This window comes from Hemitrygon akajei, chromosome 2 (assembly GCF_048418815.1).
Source record: "Hemitrygon akajei chromosome 2, sHemAka1.3, whole genome shotgun sequence".
Classification (NCBI taxonomy): Eukaryota; Metazoa; Chordata; class Chondrichthyes; order Myliobatiformes; family Dasyatidae; genus Hemitrygon; species Hemitrygon akajei.
The window spans coordinates 88,314,950-88,339,144 of record NC_133125.1 but is presented as its reverse complement, the minus strand read 5'-3'; the positions used below and the strand labels follow the sequence as shown (position 1 = coordinate 88,339,144).

The window sequence follows — 24,195 nt, the reverse complement described above, 5'->3', positions numbered from 1 at the left end:
TGGGAAAGGAGCAACGAGAAATCTTTATCTAGAGAGAGAAACATCATGCCTTTTTCCTTTCTATGCATTTAGATGAATTTAAGAGTTCAAACATGCACAATATTAGGGAAAATAAATCAGTATATTCCCTTTTGACTGTTACATGTTAAAAGTATTAAAGCACAAACTAATCAGTTAACTTAGCAGATATTAATTTTAGATACAATTGTTCAACATGCAAATTAATTCAGTAAGCATAAGGTTAAAAAGGAACAAAATCAGCCAGAAATAAAAGATGCTAAGCAGCCAGTGTTTTTTTTCCCTCCACTAAGGTGATTTTATATCTCTATATTAACTTGCAAGTGATCACAGAAGAGAAACTTAAAATAAAAGATGACTCACAGCAACTCAGATGTGAGTAAAAATACATTTCATAACATGAACCAGAAAGCAAAATTAATAGCCATTTTAAAGACTAAAGAATAACATGTTAACTCAAATTAACAGACCAGTACACTGCCTTGAACAAGGTAAAACTACAAAATCTAACAATGTACACTAAAAAAAATCTCTGCAGTGATTAACATAATTATAGATTTTTCTCCAATTACACGACAAAATGGATATTCCCAAATTAGATTGAGAATTCAATTAGAAAGATTACATTTTAGGATTTTTCTTTTTTTTTAAAAATTAATTACAGCACACATTTTATTGGATAAACAAAGTAGACTGAAACAGTATAGCACTAATTTGTCAAGAAGAATATTTTCTTTAAAGGCTTGCCTGACTGACTCTGCAATAATTTGATAAAAATACATAGCCTGGTTAAAGCTTCAGACTTGGCATTTGAACTGCATGGAAGAAGAGCTTATGTCAGTCAAACAACTACTGGTGGACCACTATTAGTTCATCGGTTGAACTCAGGAAAGAAAAAAAAATAAATTTCCTGCCACAGTGTGTGGAGACTTGAGCTCCAGATTCAAATAGCAGTACTTTTTTTGGTCCACTAATATGTAAGCACTCATTCTGTGGGTTCAACATTAGATAACTAATCTGGTAAAATACTGGAAAGGATGAGCAGCAAGAGTCACAAGCTACAGGAAAGGAGAAACAGAAAAGCTTATTAAATTAATTAAAACAGTGTTAAGAAATGGAAAATTGGCTTGAGCCCTGAAAGACAGCATTTGCCAAATGAGTACTTTACTGTTATGGTGAATAGCTACACACAAGAGGAATGTACCTGTTTTTGAAAGCCTGCCTGTACTTTTGCTGCTACCAGAGCTATCACCTCTTGCCAGTACAGATATTCCACTGAAGCTGCTAGCTTTCGTCATTGCAGGTTTCAGGTTACGGTTGGAGCTGTCCGAATCTGTACTACTCCAGGGGCGTGGCTCTGACCACTTATGTTCATTTTCAGTACTGCTCTGCCAGCTATTGGAGGATCTCCCTGTGCTGTCTTTATTTCCTCTGAAGAAAGGTACAAAAGAAACACAACTTTCATTTTTTCATCAAATCACAAATTAAAGAATGAATAAAATCATCAGCATCTGCAAAGATAATAGTTTTTTTAAAAAAACTTGAACCATCTCTTCTATACCTAAATATCTGTCGCCTTTGTTGGGTGCTATTAACAGCTTCTTCTTCAGGAGATCTGTCAACATTAAGAGAGCATTTCAAACTTTAGTACCAAGTACCATGTATAACAAATCAATTAAGTTGCCTTTTCAAATTGCACTAACCTTTTATCTGTAAAGTAATTATCCTGGGGAAATGACAACTGGAAGAGAAACAAAATTTTGATGATAATCAACAAAATGGACCATTAACAGTTGTTTCATGTTACTCCATTGATCAATTTTTAAAGAAGCACTTTGAAACTAAAAATGTACGAAATTAAACACTGTATATCATTCACTTTTTCCTACAAGGATGATGAAGAACTGTAATCAATACAAAATGCTTTTTCAGAACAAAATTTTTATAAACAAATTGCATCCTTTCTATATTAGGAGTTTTATTGCACCTTCAAACAAATGTGATGCAACAGTGGTTTAAGCAAAGCAACAAAAACAGAAAGCTGTTGATTTAAAAAATGTTACCAATTATAACTATATGCATTAAATAAATTTCTTTGCATTGTGTCATAATTGATATTACAGTACTTTGAAGCTTTACGTAAAAATCCTCACATGTAAGAAAAACTGGTATCCAATGTAAGAAAACAGCTAAAAGCATTTGTTCAACTACTTTATGTGAGCTTAAAGATTCACATAAAACCAATGTGAAGGTAACTTCATGTGAAAGTCACATAGTTGAGCAATCACAAATCTGTTAAAAATACTTCTGTCACTGTAAACTTGTTAGTCTTCTACTGATCCCAGAAGAACAATTTGCCTGAAATATATTACATTAAGTTTGAAAACTACAGAAACAAATTCAAACCCCTTGCAGGATTTTTTTGGAAAGGCAATTTAGGTTTTAAAAACTTGAACATTTTAAAGATTTTGACTTTAACAAAAATGATTATTCCATTTATTTAGAATTTTGTTTTATGTTATAACAGAGTTTTGAGCAGTGAAGATGCTAGGAGCATCCACATTAACGAACATATAGAGATAATAAGATGCTATGAGTGTCTGCATTAATGAACAGTTTGAGATAAAAAGCCAACATGATTATAAAAGCCTCTTCATATTCTTGTTTCCAAAAACTGCTTAACTGAAGCTTTCTCAATGCAAACTGCTACAAGTGCACCTTGGAGTCCTTCTGTACTTTCAGCCTTTGCTTATATGCCAGTTGCAACATCAGGAGAGAATTATTTACAAGAATTTGCACAAGGATGGTTTTGAAATGCCATAATCAAAATTAATGCATCAATTCAAAGAATTGACCAAACTGGCATGAAATGTTGTGATTTTTTGAACTATCAGACCAGTCAATGTGATGCTGTTTAGCTTTTTCAGCCCTATAAGCTCCAGGGTACAAATTTACAAAGTGAAGATTCAGTTTTAAATGAATCTAGGTTTTCAGTCCTATATGCCATCTATCAGAAGCATTATTTACTTTTCCCATTTCTCATATTTCACATTCAAACACTCTACCTCAGATAAATGATTCCTTACATTTACCATATCTTAATATCATCTTTGCCATTGGCAGAATATACCATAAGACTGCACATCACCTGCATTATAACCCTAACTCGTAAAAAAAAACCCACCCAGATTTATCTTTAACAGGGCAAAGCTTTGCAAAGCATCTGCACAAGAGCACTATACAATTGGCAATTGGTTCTTTATCTATAATATTACGCTAATGAACAATGCAGGCTGTAGATAAGATGTAGCTCATCAGATTTCTGTGCCCTACTCCATTATGTATCGCCTGCTCACACTGAAATATTTTAAAATTTCTTTCAAGTGTTTCAACAAACAGGTGAAATGAACTGTTTATATTTACCAAAGTAAATGGAACAGCATCCTATGTGATACAACCAAAGATTGCTTGATTGACTATCATTCAACTTCAATTAACTGATGTATCATGGACTCTAAAATCTCCACAACTGAATTGGTCAAGTCCAATACTTTCTAGATATTTCAGCTACTCATACACAGCTAGTAATGTCCAGTTTAAAACCAAATTTTACTTTTCTCCTTTCTCACTCTATACTTACATCTTGAGAAAATATCCTATCTCTGACCCGCTGATATTCCTCTTCCCTCTCCTCTATTGATTTGCTTCTTCTATCATGCCGCAATCTGATACGTATCTGGAAATTTTGAACACATCGTCTTCTTAGGAGATTGAAATACTTTAAAGTAAAAATGAATTTAATTGAAGCTTTAACAATACCAAAAATATCTCTTTTGAAAACAAATTTGTAAAATGAATTTTGGTCTTAATCACAGCTGCCCTCTCCATTCAAAAATGTTTTTTCTAAGCACCTTCGTCATTGTACATTTCATTCTCCTAAGGCAGTTTGTGCTTCCATCTTTACATAATTCCAGATGTTTTCCTGATTGTGCCATAAAATTCCACTGAACTATTAGCTGATTCATTCAGAGCAATTAACCTGTTTATTCTGCTTTATTCAAACTGTGAAACATTCCAATTATACCCATGAGCAATCTCTTGGTTAAAAGAATGGATTACAATTTCTGAGCAATCGTTCATGGCTTGAACTGAAACTAAACTATGCAACCAAGCTTTAAAATAATTAGCTGGTTCTCACTCACTTAAAATAAAATTCTCAAATGAGGGAATACAAACTAAAATATCTTAGTGTGTATCCAAATAGTCATGTAATATGCTCACTTGAGGAAATTACAATAAAAACATGCAAATTAACTTTCATAAATAATCATCTGCCACCATGTTGAATTCAACTCTTTCTGATGCAAAATGCAATATTCTTCAAATAACCTTTCCTGTATAACAGTGTCAAATAATGCTTACTGCAGTGGCCATATAGGACTTAGTATACAGGACGTGGTACACATATACACAAGCATGTAAAGCAATGTAAAATTAAAATAAGCTACAAGAAAAAATAGAATATTAATACTTCACTAAAGTTATTCCATTAATTGTAATTAATGAACGTAGAATTCAGGACTCGTTGAATGTCACCTATTGAATCAAATGCATCTTGTTGCTACTTGAAATAAGCTATATTTCACAGCAATTATGTAACTAAGTTTCTTTAATCTGTAGATAAAACATTCAAATAAATAGGACAAAATTATGTTTTTCAAGAATCAAAACTGATAATTTAATAAACAGAATGCAAGGAAAATGTATTTTAGTCTTAAAAACATCTGAAAATTTTGCTGCAAAACAATATTTACTAAAGTCCTTAATTTAAAAAAAATTAAACTATTTTGTTCTATTTTATCATGTATTCAGACTGCATTCCAATTCTGTTCAGTTATTAAATTCTGCTCCAGGAAAATAAAACGTTAATACTTCACTCAGCCTCTGTCTCAACAGAATTGCACTCCAAGACTGCTAGTAAATTGGATACTTACTTGGTTATCATCTTTGTCAATGCTCGAGTTATCTCGTTTAAGAATATACCTCTTTTGAAAATCATCAGCTGTCTCATCTTTTATATGTTCACAAAACTTCTGATCAGGTCTACAAAAAACAAATTGAGCAATGACAAAAATTAAGTATCAAAATACATATTTTCTCAGTGACATTAATGTCAAAGAATGCACTGTTTTCAGCAGTCAGCATCAATGTTCATCACAATATTAATCCCACTGGATTTGTAAGCATTATTGACAATTTGTTGGCAATTTTTAACACTGACATAAAATGCAGTTTCTGGATTTCAATTTGGTATTCAACACTATTGTCCCACAGACCTTGGTAAACGAAATCCAATCCTCCTGTCTAAATAAACCACTGTGGGTGTTGGGCTTCCTAACTAACATATTTCAGATAATCAAGATGCAGAACCATTCCTCCCTCCCCATCATCCTCAACACGGGTGCCTCTGAGGGCTGGGCGCTGAACCCATTGCTGTAGACTTTGCTTACACAAACATCCAAGTAATGACATTGTGAACTTCACCGATGACACATTGTGGTGGGACTCATCACCAACAACGATGAGAGAGCCGACAGAGAGGTGGTGGAAGAGCTTGAGGGCTGGTGTCAGGCAAATAATCTTTTCTTCAATGTCAATAGGACAAAGCGGAAGGTTGTTGATTTCTGAGAACTCACACCACTCACCCCTCTTTACATTGGCAACACAGAATCGGAATCAGGTTTAATATCACTGGATATACTATTAAATTCAGTGTTAGGTGGCGTTGCAATACATAATAATATCTGTAAATTACATTAAGTATATATTAAAAAGGTTAAACTAAACAAGTTGTGCAAAGAGATTTTAAAAAGTATGAGATAGTGTTCATGGGCTCAACATTCATTCAGAAATCTGATAGCAGAGGGTAAGAAGCTATTCTGAATCATTGAGCATGTGCCTTTAGGCTGCTGTACTTCCTCCCTGATGGTAGCATTGAGAAGAGAGCATGTCCTGGATGATGGGGGGCCTTAATGATGGATGTCACATGAAACTACAAGCAGTTTCAATCTCCTGGGATTCCACATCTCATTCCTAGAACTCATTCTACAGAATCAGGAAAGCTCACCAACGCCTCTACTTTCTGAGGAGGCTGAAGAGAGCTGGACTATGCACACCAATACTCAGATTATTCTATAGATGCATAGTAGAGAGCATCCTAGTATGCTGTATTACTGCATAGTACAGAAACTGCACTACGGCAGCCAGAAAGGCTTGACAACATACAAAACTGCTCAACACATCACGGTCACCATCAAGGACACGTATACAGAAGAGTACTAGAAAAAGGCCAGTAACATCATGAAGGATCCCACCCACTCCACTCATGGACTGTCTGTAGCTCTTCCTTCAAAGAGAAGGCTACGCAGGACCACCAGGCTCAAAAACATTTACTTTCCTCAAGCAGTAAGGCTGATCAACACCTCCACCCACTAACCCAACCCTCCACACCAACTGCCACTGCTTTATCATTTCCTGTCAGTCACCTTATGTACAGACACATCACTTTATGGGCAAACAATCAAATTAGGTATACAAGCTATCTTGTGTATTTATATTTATTGTGTTTTTATTTCAATGTGTTTTTTTGTGCTGCATTGAACCCAGAGTAACATTTCATTCTCCTTTAAACGTTCGTACTGGAAATGACAATAAACCATCTTGAATATTGAACCCTGAACCAATTGCTCTGATGGGGTTTTTGAACCATTTGTAGGATTTGAACAGTTACTAGTTATCCCAATTTGCATTTTAGTTGAGAAATTTCTTAATAATCATAAGCAAGGCTGATCTCCTTTCCTGAAGAACACAACAACAATCTTGCAGTTTCGTGGTCATCACTACAAAGACGATCCCTAAATATTTTATTGCATGGATTTAAATTCCCAACTGTGGGATTTGAATTTGTATCACTGGATCAATGGTCTAAAATTCAAGCTGCTTGTTGTTTCTTAAGCACCATGTTAAAATAATGTCAGCAAAAAAAAGAAATATCAGAAATATTCAGCAGGCTGGGCAGCAGTTGTGGAGAGAAAATGTGTTAATGTTCAGGTTGATTACCTTCCATCAGAACAGGAGACAGAGATAAAAACAGTTTTAAAAGGCAGCACAAGGGGGTAGGAGATGAGAACATTCGGGAAGACTTGACAGGGTGGAACGTGGGAGCATTTAAATTAAACAGGATGGAAATGTAATTTGCAAATAAATTGATATTCAGGAACAAAGGTTATTCTGGAGGATGTAGAATGGAAAATAGTAATCTGAAGTGATTGCTTTTTCCATCCTTTCAGTATCGAACACAATAATAAAACAAATAAATACATGGTGGTTGTTTTTTTGTATCTGACGATGACAGAAAACCTGTGGGAGAGTTTTTAAATAGTGGAAAAGCTGTTGCACTGGGGCAGATCCACTCTCTCCACCTTGGAAATCGAAGTTCAGTAGTACAAGTGCCCTTATGCCCATGACACAAGTGTCCTGATTTTCCAGGTGTGTCAGGGCCAGGTGCATGAGAGATGTTTGATCAGTTATTTAAAGTACTTATGAATGATGTCAGTTCCACTGGTTGATAGTCGTTTAGTTCTGAAGGTGCATCGTTCTATGGTACAAGAATGATTGTGGCTGATTTGAATTATGAGGGTACAGCAGCCTGGATGAGTGAAGTGTTGAAGACATCAGCGAACTGGTATCCCTACTTCACACTTGGCCTGGGATGTTATTTGGCCTGTATATCTTATGGGAGATGACTCTCTGCAGACAGTGGCTGCTCTCCTGGGAGAGGGGTTGCTTTCGTGGCTGGTGTTGTGTTGCATGCCTTGATTAAAATTGTTTGGAGTATTCTTACTGAGGCGTCACTGGTACAGTAAATGTTTAACCTTGCAAAGTTAGTAATGCTGTTCATGCACAGCCACATATGCTGGAGGTTATCAGATAGGTGTTCCTGAATTTTTTGAGCATGAGGGTCTGAGTCTCTTGATGCCCAAGACAGTTTCTCCTGGCCACTCAGAGTTGTTCTGTCACCACACTGAAGGCAGCATACCAGGCTTTTAGTAGGGAGCCATATGCTCCACATCAGTTCTCTTTATTGCTTCCAAAGTAATCAGTTTCCATCTCTAAAGCCACCCTCATCCCCATAACCCCAGCCGTTATCAATCTATTCTATAGATTTGTTTTAGGCAGCCTCAATTCTTTTGATGTACTTCAGAGATTGTGCTTTCAGTACCCAGGTCCAGTAAAGCAATTCTTTCCCAAGGCATGTCTGCCTTTGAATTTTCTCCACATATACAGTATACAGCCTCCTTCAAAATTAATCTCAGCCAACATTTTGGTTACTCGTTCCTAAGATGTGCAGCTCAAGTAGAGTGTCAATTTTATGTAATTGAATTCCATTTTGATCTCTTTTGTGTTGAAGATGTTTAAGACATGAATGTTGCCATCAATATAACATCTTTAGAAGCCCACCTCCCACTAGAAATCAAAACTCAGAACAGTATAAACTCAGAAATAATATTAACCTTCAAACCAAAACAATTTCAAGTGAAACCACTTACATTCTCGTGTTGCTAGTTTTGTTTACAATCACAGCTTTTCCTGTTTGGTCAACATTATGATCCAAGCCAAAGTAAGCAGCCACCCTGTGTAACAACATCCTGTGATATGAGGTCATAGGAGGAAACTTCCTATACTGAATACTGAAAAGGAAGAGAAAGATACAACTGATAACAATACGCAGGCAAAAAAAAACACATCAAACTGGTGCATTAATAGTAGGTCTTACTTGTTATTACTGATAAAATCCAGAATTTCTTGTTCTAACTTCAGCAACATCATTCTATCCCTGAAGAACAATACAAAAACTTAGAATTATTCATAAATCTGCTTGTTCACTCAAAACTTACAGCAACTTAAAATCATCTACTCGTTAAGTTCCTTACAGATGCAAAAGCAGTATTTCTTTCAATGATAAATCCACCATCTTAACATTGATAAAACACTTATGAACATAGTGCAGTCTAACATATCTAATACTTAGCTCACCTGTAGTAAGTTTATAAAAGACCTCAAATAAACATTTAAAGCTGGCCTACAAAAGAACAAAGCTGCATAAAGAGGTTAGAAGCTGGAACTTCTGTCCTTTTGGAGAGGCCGTTAGAGGAATCCTGGTCTCGAGATGTTTCACAGATTTCAGCTCTGGCATCATTCATTGGGGGGAAAATAATTAAAGTTCGGCCACAGATTCAGAATCTGACACCCAAACTGAGATCACATTGGTGCACTTTAATGGCCTTGGAGTTATTCCTGCTTAGTTACAGGTACTTTAGTGAATCAATAGCCTTCTGCAAAAACAGTGATTTTGCAAGGGTGAACAGTAAATTTTCAACGGATTACCATCTTCAGTATTTTTATTAATCCAAAGTGCAACTGGCAATCTGAAGTTTTAACTGCAAACTTCTATCCAAGTTGGTTTAGCTCACACAAGTGAAATGGTTTCCTGCAGAAATATTTGCAGTTTATTATAAAATTTCAGCAGCACTAATTTCTCAGTAGCTTAGAAGTTCTTTTAAAAAAAGGAGCATCCATAAATGAGGAATTATGCTTGAAAGGTAATCACAAGCAGGTACTTGCATTTATAAAGGGTCCACAAAGAAAGGTCCATTGCTGAAACATTACAATGAATTTGAGAGCTGGTGTTGCTAACATGAGGACAAATATTTAAGGTAACAAGCAGAAGAAACAGAAACAATCAGAGAATAGATGTTTATACAATACTTGGTTTGGGTAGGGAGCTTATCAGGTGTTCAATTCAGAATCTATTGGAGCCCCAAGGAGAAAGGAGTGGAAAAATAGATTGGGAAGTGGAACTAACTGGACAGCCCTGCCAAAGACCATATGCATACTTCATATGCCATATGGTTGCTTCCTGTGCTGTACTAGTCTATGACTGTGAAATGAATGACTGGATAATTGTTTAGATGCCATTGCTTAATTCAAGCTCCAAATCTGTGCTCAGTGAACACCAAGTAAATGACTAAATGAGGAGAGCCTTTCCTCTCACGACAGCCGTTCCAAGTCTCTGCTGGAAGTGCACAGACTTGGATAGAAAAAAGAAATTGTCAGATAACTTCAATAGCGTTCAAGGAAATGAGTAAAATGAAGGTGATTGTCATTGTGTCGATTCAAAAGTACAAAGATCCGGGTTCTATCCTTTAAGTGAGTGAAGTAAAGGATCATTGGGAGACCTGGATAGGTTTGCAACTGAAGAAACAACCATCAGACACAAGCAGTGTAATTATTGTCGTACAGAAGAATAAACTTATTTTATTTAGGTTATGAAGGAAAACATCCTAAGGCACAATCATAATCATTTCATGTCTTTATTGAATTTCAAGCATGAAAGAGAGATTCAAGGCAGAAAAAAGACTTTATATTGTCTTTTCATAAATCCTAAGCCTATATTCTGTCATCACCTCACTGAGTGTAAAAATGACTTGTGCTTGAAAGAAAATGAACTCGTTCTGGGGTTTCCCCTCAGCAGTAAGCTTCGGTGAAGAAAGGTAATGACACAAATGCCTATTTCACCGATGACAGGCCCAGTAGTATTAGACTGGTCAGGCAGCATCCGTGCAAATGAACCAACAGTTGAGGTTTCGAGTTGAGACTCATCTTCAGTACTCAAGACCTGCCTTTTCATTTCTGTAGCTGCTGCTTGACCTGCTGAGTTCCTCCAACATTTTGTGTGTGTTGCTTTGGATTTCCAGCATCTGTAGACTTTCTCGTGGTATCATCCTAGTATCTATTCTCACTTTCAAATGCTTTCCAGCTTTGGGTCTGGGTAGAAGTTAGGAGGAATAGTTGAAATTAAGTTCAAAGAGTGAAAGAGCTATGCAGCAAATGGTAGAGTGATAAGGACAGGTGTTCTGAGAAAAAATAAATTTTTTAAAAATCTGTCAGCTAAAATTTTGAAGGCAGAAGATTTTATTTTAAATTAAAGAACAAGAAATTATTCACTAATCCTTTTAATTGCAGGGTGGTATAAAAGCATTTCATTCTATGTAAGGAGAAAATGTCTCCAAAAAAAAAAATCGCAGCAGTGAGGCTATTCAGTTTCTCCGATACAAATATTTCAACTCTCACCTAACTTAGTCTTGAGCATTTCTTCATTAGAAGTCATTATTTGTGCACCTTTGTAATGTTGCCAAATACTTCATATGGAATTGGCATTTTAAATATGGGGATCACCTTTGTAAAGACACACACACTCCTCTAGACAATATGCAAGCTTTATTTCTGCTTGATTACAGTACAAAAATTGAAGAATTCGAGTCAGTATTGCACAAATTTAGTTTGTAGGATGATTTATTAAGCTGTTATTAAGTTAGTTCTAATGAGTTCAGTTCTCTATTTTGTGGGACCCATTTTACTGGCACTATTTTGTGGAGAAATTGCTGTCTGCTATTTTTTTTTTTAGTGCATTTGTCAACAAGGCATTTATACATTTCTTTTTAATTGCTGGTTGTGGTCCAGATTAAATAACAATCAGACAGATAATTTGACAAATCATGTTTGTCTTTTTTATTATCTATTGATCACAAAATAATTAAAATATATACACAGATATAGAAACATAGAAAATAGGTGCAAGAGTAGGCTATTCGGCCCTTCCAGATATCTAGAGCTATAAACTCCTCTGCTTAGCACTAAGCTTGGTTATACTAATACAAACATATCCAAGCAGTATGTATTGTGAGGAATTAGCCAAAATAACAAGATAAACAAACGTTTAAAAAGAGCCCTCACCCTGCTTTGAGAAAATTGACAGAGATCATTAGTATTGTAGCAGCTGTAGCATTCTGTGGGACACAAGTCTAATTCAATTTTGTTGCCATTGTGTTGTGATCTCACTATCCATCTTCAGAAATAACAAGGTTTCCAGGGATCAGAAAGCATGTATGCAAGATTCATAACTCCTGGAGCAAGTCAAGCAGCAACTGTTTCGGGGGGGGGGGGGGGGGGGGGGGGGGAGGGGAGGTGTGTGGGGAGACACTGCTTGGATCAAAACTGAACAGAGTGAGAGGGGTGATGGCCAATATAAAGGAGAGGGAGAGTGGTGAGACACGAGCCCGAAGTGACTGATGGATGGATAAGGAGGTAAAAAGGTGGCAGGCAGGTTCCACCAGTTAGGGGAGGGGATAAGCTCTGTCCTGACTAATTGGGGTGATATGCATGTACCATCCCAATAGCCAACTGTGAGGGAAATTAATCATCAATATTGGACTAGAAATAAAATTGCCCCCTACTCAAAGAAAGAAAGAAATACTTTATATCTCTTTATCAATTATGCTTTGAGAACAGCAAGGCCTAATGTGATAAAGTTACAAATAAATAGATCTGAATGCAGTTTACCAAGAACAATTTTTCAGTAAAGTTGTTGTCCAGCCTTGAATTCATTGAAATTTTACCATTAACAGGAATGGAAGCATCAGATGCATCTTGAAATATTCTATCATAAAAGTCTTACATTTTGAATTGTGACATTTGTCAATTATTTACAGAAAGATCACTAATAGAGTAAGTGAGCAGGTATTTGGATGGTCAAACTGCAAAGAATGAATAGTAATGATTGGTTTGATCTTAGTTGTAATGTAAATCTCTTAACAAGTATAGTAACAGTAAAATAAACACAACATGATAATATTACATTTTCTAAGGCATTAAAAAAAAAATCTTTATATATACCTGGGATTATTTTTCAAAGTATTTACTAAAAATTCATGAAGATCTATTCCAGTGGAATCTGTATATTCTTGGCTGGAATCTGGTTAAAAGACATGGAGAATTTCCATTCATTTACAAGTCATTCTGTAAGCACCTAAAATCTCTAAGTATTTTAGTGAAGAAAAGCAGTGTGAACCTCTTGATAACATTTTTTTATGCATTTTATCTGGTTTGTCTGTGCATTCTTCCTTTTCAGCTTCATCTTTCGTGTGTTGCTCTTCCTTATCAAATGTCTGTGTTAATTGTAGTTGAATTTTATCCTGTGTAAACATAAAGCAAATTGTTGGAACAAAAATTCAAGAAACAGATGTATTCAACACAAATTAATTAGCATTGCGCATGGAATTTAACAACATTGGTCTCCAAATTCTTCCTTACAAATATTTCAATAATTTCTCCTAACTGATCTCAATTACTTGGTAGATGCCCTGGATAGAACGCCTCTGATCCACTCTCCGCAAACTACACAGCAGACGTTTTTTTATGGTCAAATTTTGATTTCCAGCAAAATGTAACTGTACTGTACTAATAAGTATCACTCAATAAATAAATGACAGTAATATGAAGAAACTTAGAAATGCTGTCAAAATAGGAAATTGCAGAGTAGACAAATCTTTGTCACCTAATTTTAGTCCATTCCAGTCAAATTTCAAACATCCTCAGAACAGTTCTCATGTTTGTTCTCATGTTACAAGGAGATTTGTCCAATAACCTGAAGGCAGCTGACAGCAAACCCAAGAACAATCTAAAAATAGCACTAATTGATGACAAATACTGTGGGACACTGCACATTGTCAGTGAAGGATGGATCCTTTCATTTATTTCTAACAATCTTTTTGATTCATCCAGATCTAATTTCTTCTATCTTACTTTCTTTCAACAATAATTACCAAGAATAAGGAAGACACATTGGAAATGCATCATAGCATATGTAACTGACAAAGTAAAATTAAAAATACTAAAACTTTTCCAAAAAAGTTGAGCTTCTTGTTTCATTAATATTACATTTACTTTTTTTAAAAAAATCTTGCAGTGTCCTCACAAAAGTTATCCATTCAGGTTGAGATCTGACAATGAGTGTAAGCATTGTCATCAAGCTATGCTTAATGGCCACATGCAGCTCCATAGTGCAGAACGTAATCAACAGGCAGACATCAACAACATGAAGCATCCTTTGTGCTTTGCTATAGTGAGAGTATGGGTGGCCACAGACTTCAGAAGAGGGGCTAGCCAAGGTCAAGCTTTGTCCTTGATGGAACCTATACAAGCCTGACCATGACATTGCAAACTGAAGTTAAATAAACTGACTCCATTTTGTGGTAAACTGTGATATCAACTCCATTCCTCATGCTAACTGTCTTTTGGACAATGTGGCAGTTTGGACTGATACAATAATGAAAGACAAGTAGCCAGTGAATTGACTGCACATTGTAGTGATAGAAAATTCAAGATCTTTTCAGTAATTGCTCTGGGATAGCTCCTACATGTAGCCTTGATTTTTATTTGATTGTTTTTTGTTTAAACTCCTCTTTGGCTTTCCCTCAATTTGAAATAATCGATACTCTTCTCATCACACTGCCTTCACTAGGTTTGTCATCTGATTTATCACATGTTGATATTGTTACTATTATTTTCATGGACAGTTATTCATTACATTTGGATGATAGAGCCTGTTCCATGCCTTTCTGACTTACCTCTCAGTCTGCACTGTTTTCTTGGCACACAGCACTTCCTCCTACATCTTTACTTTCTTAGGAAGTTTGGTTTTTCACCAAACACTGACAAACTTTTACCGATATACAGTTGAATAGTTCCTGACTGGTTACATAACAGTCTAGCAATTCAAATAAGCAAGAACAAAAGGATAGTGGTCTGTGCCCAATACACCATGGACACATCCCTTCACACTACTGGCAATATCTACAGGAGCACCACCTTAACAAAACAACATCCATCAAAGATCCCCATCAACTGGGTCATCCCATTGTTTCACGGGTACCATCAGGCAGGAAGTACAGAAGCCTGAAGTCCCATAATACTGGGTTCAAGAACAGCTGCTTTCCTTCGATCAACACACACAAAATGCCGAAGGAACTCAGCAGGCCAGGCAGTATCTATGGAAAAGTGTACAGTCAACGTATCAGGCCAAGAACCTTCAGCAGGAGCAGAGAAAAGAAATTGAGGAGTAGAGATAAAAGGTGGGGAGATGGGACCATTCAACCATTCAGTTCTGGATCCAACCCAGAAAACCCTAACCACCACACAGTATAGTAACACTACAACTACTTTGATCATTTGGCACTAAGATGAAGCAAGATTTTTGTTCTATTTGCATTCTTTCTAGTAAAAGTTTAATGTTTTTATTGTGATTGCTGCTATGTTCCTGTGATTTTATGGCAATTAAGCTTTTTCATTGCACCTGTTCAGTGTTTTTTTTTTATTTGCACAGTTTGCATTCTTTGGCATGTTGGGTTGTTTGTCAGTCTGTTTATATATAATCTTTCATAAATTTTATTGTATTTATTTTTCCCCATAATTCCTGCAAGAAAATGAATCTCAAAACAGCATATACACATAGATAATGAATTTACTTTGAACAGTGCATACATGTACTTGGCTATATGACAATAAACTCAACCCAGAATCCAACATCACCTATAGTTCTTTCCCAAGTACCCCTTTTCTCTGTGTCTATCCCCATACTCAGAAGACAATAAAGACATTTTGACCAGAAATGAAGAATTTGCCCTCGTGTTATGTTCTCCCATTAGGCAAAAAGTCCAAATATTCTCATTGTGCCTTAAGTTTTTTAAAAACATCATTTTGTTCTCTACTGCATTATCTTGGACGGTTTTGCAAATCCAACAACTTATTTTAGACAATGCCATTATCAGGGAGTAGTTGTACTCTTCCAATACCATTTATACTGAAGAAATTTAGTAGGGCTAAAGAACTGATAAGATTTAAAATAGTTCAAACACATTATTGGAGTAGAATTGGCCATTATATCCAAGGAACCTGCTGGCCAAAGATCTATGTAATTGGCTGCCCAGTAGCAGGGACAAAATTAAATGTCACAAGTTACTTTAATCTCCAAGAAAAGTTAAAGACACAATATTGTGGCATATTTACGATACCCAAGTTGCAAAGTGTTAAATTATTCCGTTAACATTAAAGCAAGGTTGTTATGACACATGGTACTGCAATACTTGAGATAAAACAAATGAAGTCCAGGGATATATCACCAGATAACACCCCACCATTTTATATTAAACATTAGAGCATAGAATTAATCTACAAACATGCTCCCAAGTATAAAGTTGCACCAACACACTTTCTCAGCAACCACAAGCTAACAGCCCCAAATACTGAATGCAATGCAAATTAGGAAACCTGAGTACAAAATAAACATTGTTCAACACTCACATCACAGTACTAAAACTTCAGAGCCACTGCAACTAAAATCGGCATACATCTAATTATTTAATAATGACTTTTTCCTTGTTTGCTTGGAATACACAACTCCTTCTAGACAGTTGTATCATCTAAATTCAATGCATCAAACTCTACTTTCAAAGCTTAGTAAACCTCTGCCATCTATATTAAAAAAAGCAGTCTTCATTAAAGATTAAAATAACTATACTCAAACAGACACCATCACAATAATTTAATTGCCAAACTAACTCTCACAATGGAGACTACAACTAGATGCATTAAATCTGTGGTCTTAATGCGCAAAAGTACGTACCAGTATGCAAAGACCAAAAGGCAACAAAACTGACCAAAAGGTAAGTTTTAAACTTCTTAAACATTGGTTACGTGACATATGGCGAAAATCTCAGTGAATTATCAACCAAAATTACCAATTTCTATTTAATTATAATCATAATTTGATCTCTTTATTCTCAGTTGTCCACTGTTCCATTGAAGCAATCCAGACTTCTAAAAAAATAAAGTCTTCTCATCTTCTGATTCATCATAAAATGCTGGAGGAACTCAGCAGGTAAGGCAACATTTATGGAAAAGAGAAAACGATTGCCGTTTTGGGCCGAGACCCTTCATCAGTTCCTCCAGCATTTTGTGTGTATTACTTTGATTTCCAGCATCTGCAGATTTTCTCTAGATCCTGATTCGTCATTACAGCATTCTAAACTAAACAGATTTCACAACTTCATCTCCTTTGCCAATTTCTTTCAGTAGGTAGTGACAGTAATACTGCTAAAATTAAGCCTCAATAGTAATTCTTGATGGAATTTTAAAATATGCAATCAAACTTTCTGCTGAAAGGCAAATGCAAATTTGAAATGTGCTCCCAATATCCATTCTTCAACTAATCCTTTTGAGGGAAATTTATTGCAATATACAATAAAAAGCATAAACGCACTGAAGCACCTATTTACAAAAATAATTTCTGTATGATTAACAATATTTTTCTACAAAGTAATAAAAGAAACAAAGATACAAATTTGAATTTGCAAAATTTATTAATGCAGACCAAGATAATTTACTCATTCAATGCACTGACGCATTTTACCTGATTCTCCTGAGGAACATCAGCTGTGGGCGGAGGAGAGGACTCGTCACACACAGCCAGACTCCGTACTAGCTTTAACTTTGCATTTGACTGAAGGAAAATATTCATTATTAGGGCAAATGCAGTATGTACAAATATTTTCTAGATTCATTTATTTCATCAGAAGTTGCTTCATTCCAACTGCATACCCTGTAACAGCTTTAAAAATAAGTTCACTTTTAATCTCAAAGTGTTTAAATAGTCAACGGATTTGTTTGGATTTCCAACTATAAATGCATTATCGAAGTAATTTATTAAATCAGATAATAACCTGATCATAAATTGTTATTACAGGGTACAGACTTTAACAGCTCTTGCCATTCCAATTTCTTAAATGGCCTACTCCATTAAAATACTAAATTCAGATCCAAAAAAAAAACAATTCTTATGCAATTCTCCAACAATTCCTCCCATGCAAAAAGCAAATAATTGCCTGTTTGGTTGAATAATAAGAGAGGTTTATGGTTTTACATTTAAGAGAAGCTGCTCTACAATCTGAGAACACGAGCAAAGTGGCCAAAATCATGCTGGTCAAGTTGAGAAGATTCAGAAAGTAAGAAAGAATTTTTAAGAGCAGCTGTCCAAAGCAATCACCATGACCCCCATATGTTTCATCATGGAGTCTCAGAAAACACGATCAAAAAAGGTGTTCAAAAACCACTAATTTGAAACAAAAATTCTGCAAGGAAGTTTGGATTAATGGGGGGGGGAGGGGGGTTGCAGAGTTAAAATTAACCTACACATTAAACAAGATGCTATCAACATGGCTCAACAGGTTAAGTATGCAATCTTGTGCCATTCACTGACTGCTACTTTCTCTACATGACAGCTAACCTGCTTCAAGATGGCTACTAGTTCTTATAAAATGGAATATACTTTCATTTATTGTGGCATGTTAAGAACCATGGAAATGTATTTCCTCAAAGAATTGAGATTTAATTACATTGCTGATCCCTTAAGTCCTTCGTGCCAGATAAAAAAATATTTTGGATGCTTTTTAAACAAGCATCTTAGGATGCACATTATTTCAATTCAAGTAAAACTGGCAACCACAACACACAGTGCAAACAACAACATACAGCCTTGATAACCAATTTTCAAAGAGCAAAGAAAAATTTGCTTTAAACTATGAGCGCTAAGCACACAACCATGCACAATTAATAAGTCCAAAATATTTCCACAAGGGCAAAATTCAAATACACACACTTGAGCAATCAAAATATGGGCACATCTAAAACACCCAAATAACTTGAGTAAGCATTATAGAATCAGTGCTTTATTAAGCAAGAAGCCAAGAAAAAAAAGCACCGCAAGATCTTTTTCAAAGAAACAGCAAAATCTGATCAGAAACGCATGCACAAGAATTTTATACTGTATTAAATGAAGCAATATGTAAAAATACATTTCTTGCAAACTTTCATAGGAGTCAACAAGCATATATTACTTCCTCTAACATGCTGTGAGACACTTCTACTATACCTTAGACCTTTTCCCCGCCTGTCCAAGACTTTGTATATGTCTCTGTACAGTGGACAAGAGATCATTACAATAAAAAATGTATTCAAATAACCAAATAGGTATGACAATAAATTCATGATGGATTTAACACAATATCCACCTGATCCAAGTGATTATAAGATCTCGGTATTTAACTGGAATTGCGATGTTCAAATCAAAGCCAACCAATATAACTAAACCATAATAAATCTTCAGTGAAATTTGATAAGCTTTTGAACAAAGCAATTCAAAGCCATTTTCCCCATATTCCAACTTGACAAAGAAAAATCTTTTCAGAAATACGTTAAAATAAAAAATTCAATTCAACTTTGCTAGGCAACACAGTGGCACAGGTAATAGTGCTGCTGCCTTCACAGCTTTCATGATAGAGGTTCAAACATGATCTCTAGTGCCGTCTGTGTTAATCGTATAGTTCTCTGTGACAAGCTTCCCTTGCACATTGCTTCAGGTCCCTCCTGCATCCCAAAGATGAGCAGGTTAATCATCCAATGTAAACTGCCCCAAGAGTGTGAACAGTAGAATCTCAAGGGATTTGATGGGAGTGTGGGAAAAATAGAATGTGATTAGTGTGAAAGGGACTCTAACTCATTAACCCATGGGTACCCATAAGTGTACCTTTCATTACGAGTTTGAGGCGACTTTGTATGATACCAATTTCTGCAGATGTATCATGGAGAGTATTCTAACTGGTTGCGTCATTGTCTGGTACAGAGGGGGTGACTGCACTGAATCAGAAAAACCTGCCAAACAGACAGCTCCCCAGCATAGAGGACATCTTCAAAAGGCGACACCTCAAAAAACTAGCATCTCTCATTAACGAACCCACCTCCCCTATCACCTAAGTCATGCCCTCTTCTCATTGTTTCACTCACATACACTCAATGTTTCACGAACAGCTTCTTCCCCACCATCAGATATCTGGACAATGAACCCATGTACACTGCCTCAATGTTTTTGCTCTCATTTTACACTACACAATTTAAATTTTTAAAATACACTTATTATAATCTAGTTTATATTACTGTATTGCATTGTACTGCTGCCACAAAACAACATATTTCATGACATATGCCAGTGATATTAAACCCGATTCTGACTCTGACTGCTGGCACAGTACAGTGGATGGAAATAGCTGTTTTAATAAATTATGACTTTATGACAAAGCTCTTGATAAGTGAAGGTCCATGTCTAATGACAGTGGACTTTCTAGACAACAACTGTGCCAAAAAATTCTCCACATATACCAGTAGAATACATCTACAAGCTTACCCATAAATAAATTTCTTTACAAGTGTTTCAAACATAATTATTAACCCTAAATATTTTTACAGCTGAGTGGGTAGGTAATAATATTGTAGATGCATTATAATATGGAAAACATTCGGAGTACAAAACAGGAGAAGTATAGCATTTAGTTTTGTTAAAAAGTGAGGGACTAAATAAGGTTTTTTTTTTGAAAAGACCGAGGTGTCAATGTACACAAGTTGCTGCACTCTATATCGAGGTATAGCATACTATTGGGAAGGTAAGTGGTACATTGGCCTTTATCAGAAAAGAATCTAAGTTTGTGTTGTTACGAATGTGCCACAACTCTGAGGGGCTGAAGGGTACAAAGTAGCCCCCTTCTTTTTGAGAATCGCAAGATCGTTATTAACTCGGGTCTGGGACCCAGGAAATGAGACAGAGATGTCTAGAATACACAGGGTTTGGAATGTGTCCTGGCCTCAGCGATACAAAGCCACGGATAACGGCCATTGTCTCTTGGAGACGGAATTGTGTATTGAGTACTGTACTATTCATTGAAGCCCTCAGGGGTGACCTGAGTGGGCTGTTTGAGGGATTGCATCATCCCAACCTGATTGACATCTGAGACCCCGTGAGTAAGGATAAAGGAGGGTCTGGGGAACAACCCGTTTAAACACACCAGGAAAAACGTATGAGACCGGTGGAGGCTTGTGTGTGTGTCCATCCTTGCCCAGATGACAAGTCCTCCACGGAACGGCCTCGCTAAAGGATGAATACGGATCAAGAGCGGATAAAGGAAAGCTGGCAAGTTTCTATTCTCAAAATCACTCTCTCTCCAACAACTGAAAATCCAGCGGTCCCCAAAGGCTGAAGCCTGTATGAACTGAATGAACTGAGTGACTTTTATATTTCCATCGGACAATACATTATCCCCTAGACAACGATAGAGCTATTTCTTATTGATTATTATTATACCCGCACTTTTAGATTTAGTATTGACGACGTATATTATCTGTATGTTTGCATTGATATTATTTTTGTGTATTTTTATCAAATACTGTTAAAAATAGTACCATCAGACTTCAACGGACCTCTCTATCTTTGCTGGTAAGTGACCCAGTTACGGGGTTCGTAACAGTGTGCAGAAGTTGTTAACTACTGAACCTATACCCTGAGAATTCTTTATACAACTTTATTATAATTTTTTTTAAAGACATACATTATAGCCTCAATATAATGCAAGCGTGCGGGAAAAAAATTAACATTTTAAAAGCTATCTGCTTTACAAATGAAACTCACATTTACTCAGTTTCCACCTTGGGAGGCATGATGTTGCATGTCAAGCATCTGAAACTGTGAATATATTAAGATGCTTAATACATAAAGGTTGTGCAGTACATGCAGTGTAGGGGAGACAGCAAAGATTCACCCAATTGGTTTGCTGCAAGAGGAGAGGCTGAGCAGATGGTCTACATTCTCTAGGGTTTAGAAAAATGATGGGAGTCCTTGAAAGATTACAAAAGACCTCAAAAGTCTCAGGGCACAATAGACTAGATGAAGGAAAAATGGCTGACTGCAATCAAGTACTGTGGTCACATTCTCAGAAATAAGGAGCCATGTATTTAGGACAGGGGTAAGAAATAATTTCTTCAAAGGCCAACGAATGTTTGAAATTTTCTATACACAAAGGAGGGCTGGAGGTTCATTCTAAAGGGGTGATAGATATCAAAAGAATCTCAGGGTATTAGATCACCGAATGAAGAGTTGCAGTACAAGATCAACCATGATCTTTATGAAAGGCAGAGCAGACTTGTAATGCAATGCAGCCATCTCCTGCTCTAATTTTGATATCTTTAAAAGTGCTGTTGCAAACAAAAATGTAATCTGCAACTTGAAAGGGATACAAGCATTGTGGATGTTATGACTGGACTTATCCAAAAACAGAAAATGAATGAAACTAATGGGTGAATCCAAACTTTACAACAAAATGCTGGGAATTACAAACTTAATTAAATGAATCTTAAGGAATAAAAACCTAGTATAATTAACTTCCAAATAACTTCTCATGCATTCCAAAATGCACCTGATTGCCTATGCTTGTTTAAACTCCAGCTTGTTTAAAGAGCCAAGCACAGACTTTACTGAACCAAGGTCAGACGTTGTCAAAATTAGAAGAACTGCCTCAATGATGAGAGAACAATCTGATACAGATACTCAGAATCACAACTTCAAACCAAAGCAGCAGCACTGGTGTACGTCATGATCCACATAAAGATAGACCCATGGGAAAGGGGGCGGAGGGGATAAATACCATTGTACCATTCAAAATGTTAAGGCTTCAAGAGAAAGAGATGGAGGTGGGGGGGGGGGGGGCAGAAGACCTCTCAATTGATAAACCTCTTCTCCTGAATAAATGAATCTACCCTTGTACATTACCATAGTCCAGCCTGAGTCTTGAGATCATTCTACAAGTCACTCAGTCATGATATTGAACAAGTCTGTGTGACAGCACCTCCAATTCCGGAAGAGTTTTCCAAAAAAAATTAACATTTTCTAGGGGAACCTTGGTTGAAATGTGGGTTCTTTTTCTGTATCTGAAAGCAGTTCCTAGGTTAACTTCAGGTGAACTGAGTAGTTTTATGTTCATCTTGACTTGCCAAATCATACCAGAGAAATGTTTAGATTTAACCATTGCAAGTCAGGAATCACACATAAACTAAGGACAGCAGTGAAAAGAAAATCTAATGTTAACTCTTCAACAGTCAGAGCAATAGTCAGAATAAAATAGATGTTGTTCTTGGCTCTTGCTATCTTAGCCCAGGACATTGTTGCAGCATTTCAAAATGGAACATCCTATTCCAAACATCTTCAACTTTCTCAGTTTCCATCAGATGTAAGGATATTTATGCACTGGCTGCCAAGAATGTGGTCCTACTGGTTTCTCCTCAGGGAACAAAGCAATCCTGCTTTTTCACTATACAACATGGACGAGTTGCACATTTGGGTGAGTAACAAGGAAACAATTATGCCATTCAATTGTCAAACAATAACCAGGAGAGTGTCACCGGGGCTTCCACAAAAAGTTACTGACAAAGTATTTCTCACTTCTTAAAATTTCAGATTTCCACCATTTACATTTTTCTCTTCGTGTATTTAGGAGACCCTCATAATAAAAACACATTCCTTTCTCATTCCAATCAAAACTCCAAGGTGCAAGGAAAACAATTTCATTAAAGAGCTATTCACATTAAAAACTATATATATATATTAAAAAAATGCATAATAGTTTCCAAATTCAATTCACAGCTTCAATCACTGCAGTCCATCAAAGTACTTTCATCAGTTTTATCAATGATCTCTTTTGTACTGCAAAGGTGTAAAGTGACAACTGTATAACGTTCAATCCTACTCACAGTTCCTCTGCAATTGAAGCTCGGTTACCGGCCAACTGCTCACATGACAGAAAAGACTAAACAGTCCACGCTTCAGGTCAAGGTTAGCATCTGCATATTCTCTTGTCCAGGGGAATCTAACCACCTAACTATGACCACAGCAAAATAACCCACCATCGATACATTCTAACAAGCATTTAACCAGAGCAGCTGCTTTAAGACTACAGGACCAAGTCGGAGACTCTGACTCACCATCTTCAGGGTGATGAAATAAATACCTCTCACTTGCCCAGTTGCATTCATCACCAACAACTTAAGCAGCTTAATACAATCCAGGAGAAAGTACTCTAGCCACAGCTCTGATTTTCTACACCACAAAATTATGCTATTTATTTACACATTCTATCTTAATTATATCTTCCAAGCCTACAAGCTCCAATACCAAGGATAAGGGTTCAGGTATGTGGGAACATGATCAACTGCGAGTTCTCCTTCCAAGTCGCACACTCTCAGCTGCGTCAGCGTGCTTTGTTGTGATAGACTCAAACCTAGCATTGGGGTGTACTTCATCAGAAGCACTGCTTTCAAGGCTACCTTCTCAAGGGTAACAAATAT

The 24,195-nt window shown here is 36.3% G+C and overlaps 1 protein-coding gene across 16 annotated transcripts in view; it reads right to left on the bottom strand.

Annotated features, from left to right (window-relative positions):
- The window catches only part of LOC140714366 (R3H domain-containing protein 1-like), a 160,318-nt gene that overhangs the window by 78,950 nt on the left and 57,173 nt on the right, over positions 1 to 24,195 (bottom strand). For 11 of the 16 annotated variants that reach the window (XR_012095870.1, XM_073025577.1, XM_073025603.1 and 8 more), the window contains 11 exons: positions 18,905 to 18,946; positions 17,387 to 17,476; positions 12,989 to 13,112; positions 12,814 to 12,892; positions 8,855 to 8,914; positions 8,628 to 8,768; positions 5,013 to 5,121; positions 3,659 to 3,754; positions 1,722 to 1,759; positions 1,580 to 1,633; positions 1,223 to 1,449 (listed from right to left, as the gene is read on the bottom strand). Coding sequence is in view for 15 of the 16 variants with exons in the window: in XM_073025577.1 (XP_072881678.1) it covers positions 1,223 to 1,449; positions 1,580 to 1,633; positions 1,722 to 1,759; positions 3,659 to 3,754; positions 5,013 to 5,121; positions 8,628 to 8,768; positions 8,855 to 8,914; positions 12,814 to 12,892; positions 12,989 to 13,112; positions 17,387 to 17,476; positions 18,905 to 18,946 (1,060 nt within the window). In the remaining variant the exon portion in view is untranslated. The remainder of the gene's footprint in view (positions 1 to 1,222; positions 1,450 to 1,579; positions 1,634 to 1,721; positions 1,760 to 3,658; positions 3,755 to 5,012; positions 5,122 to 8,627; positions 8,769 to 8,854; positions 8,915 to 12,813; positions 12,893 to 12,988; positions 13,113 to 17,386; positions 17,477 to 18,904; positions 18,947 to 24,195) is intronic. The other 5 variants (XM_073025650.1, XM_073025687.1, XM_073025696.1 and 2 more) reach the window with 3 other exon arrangements.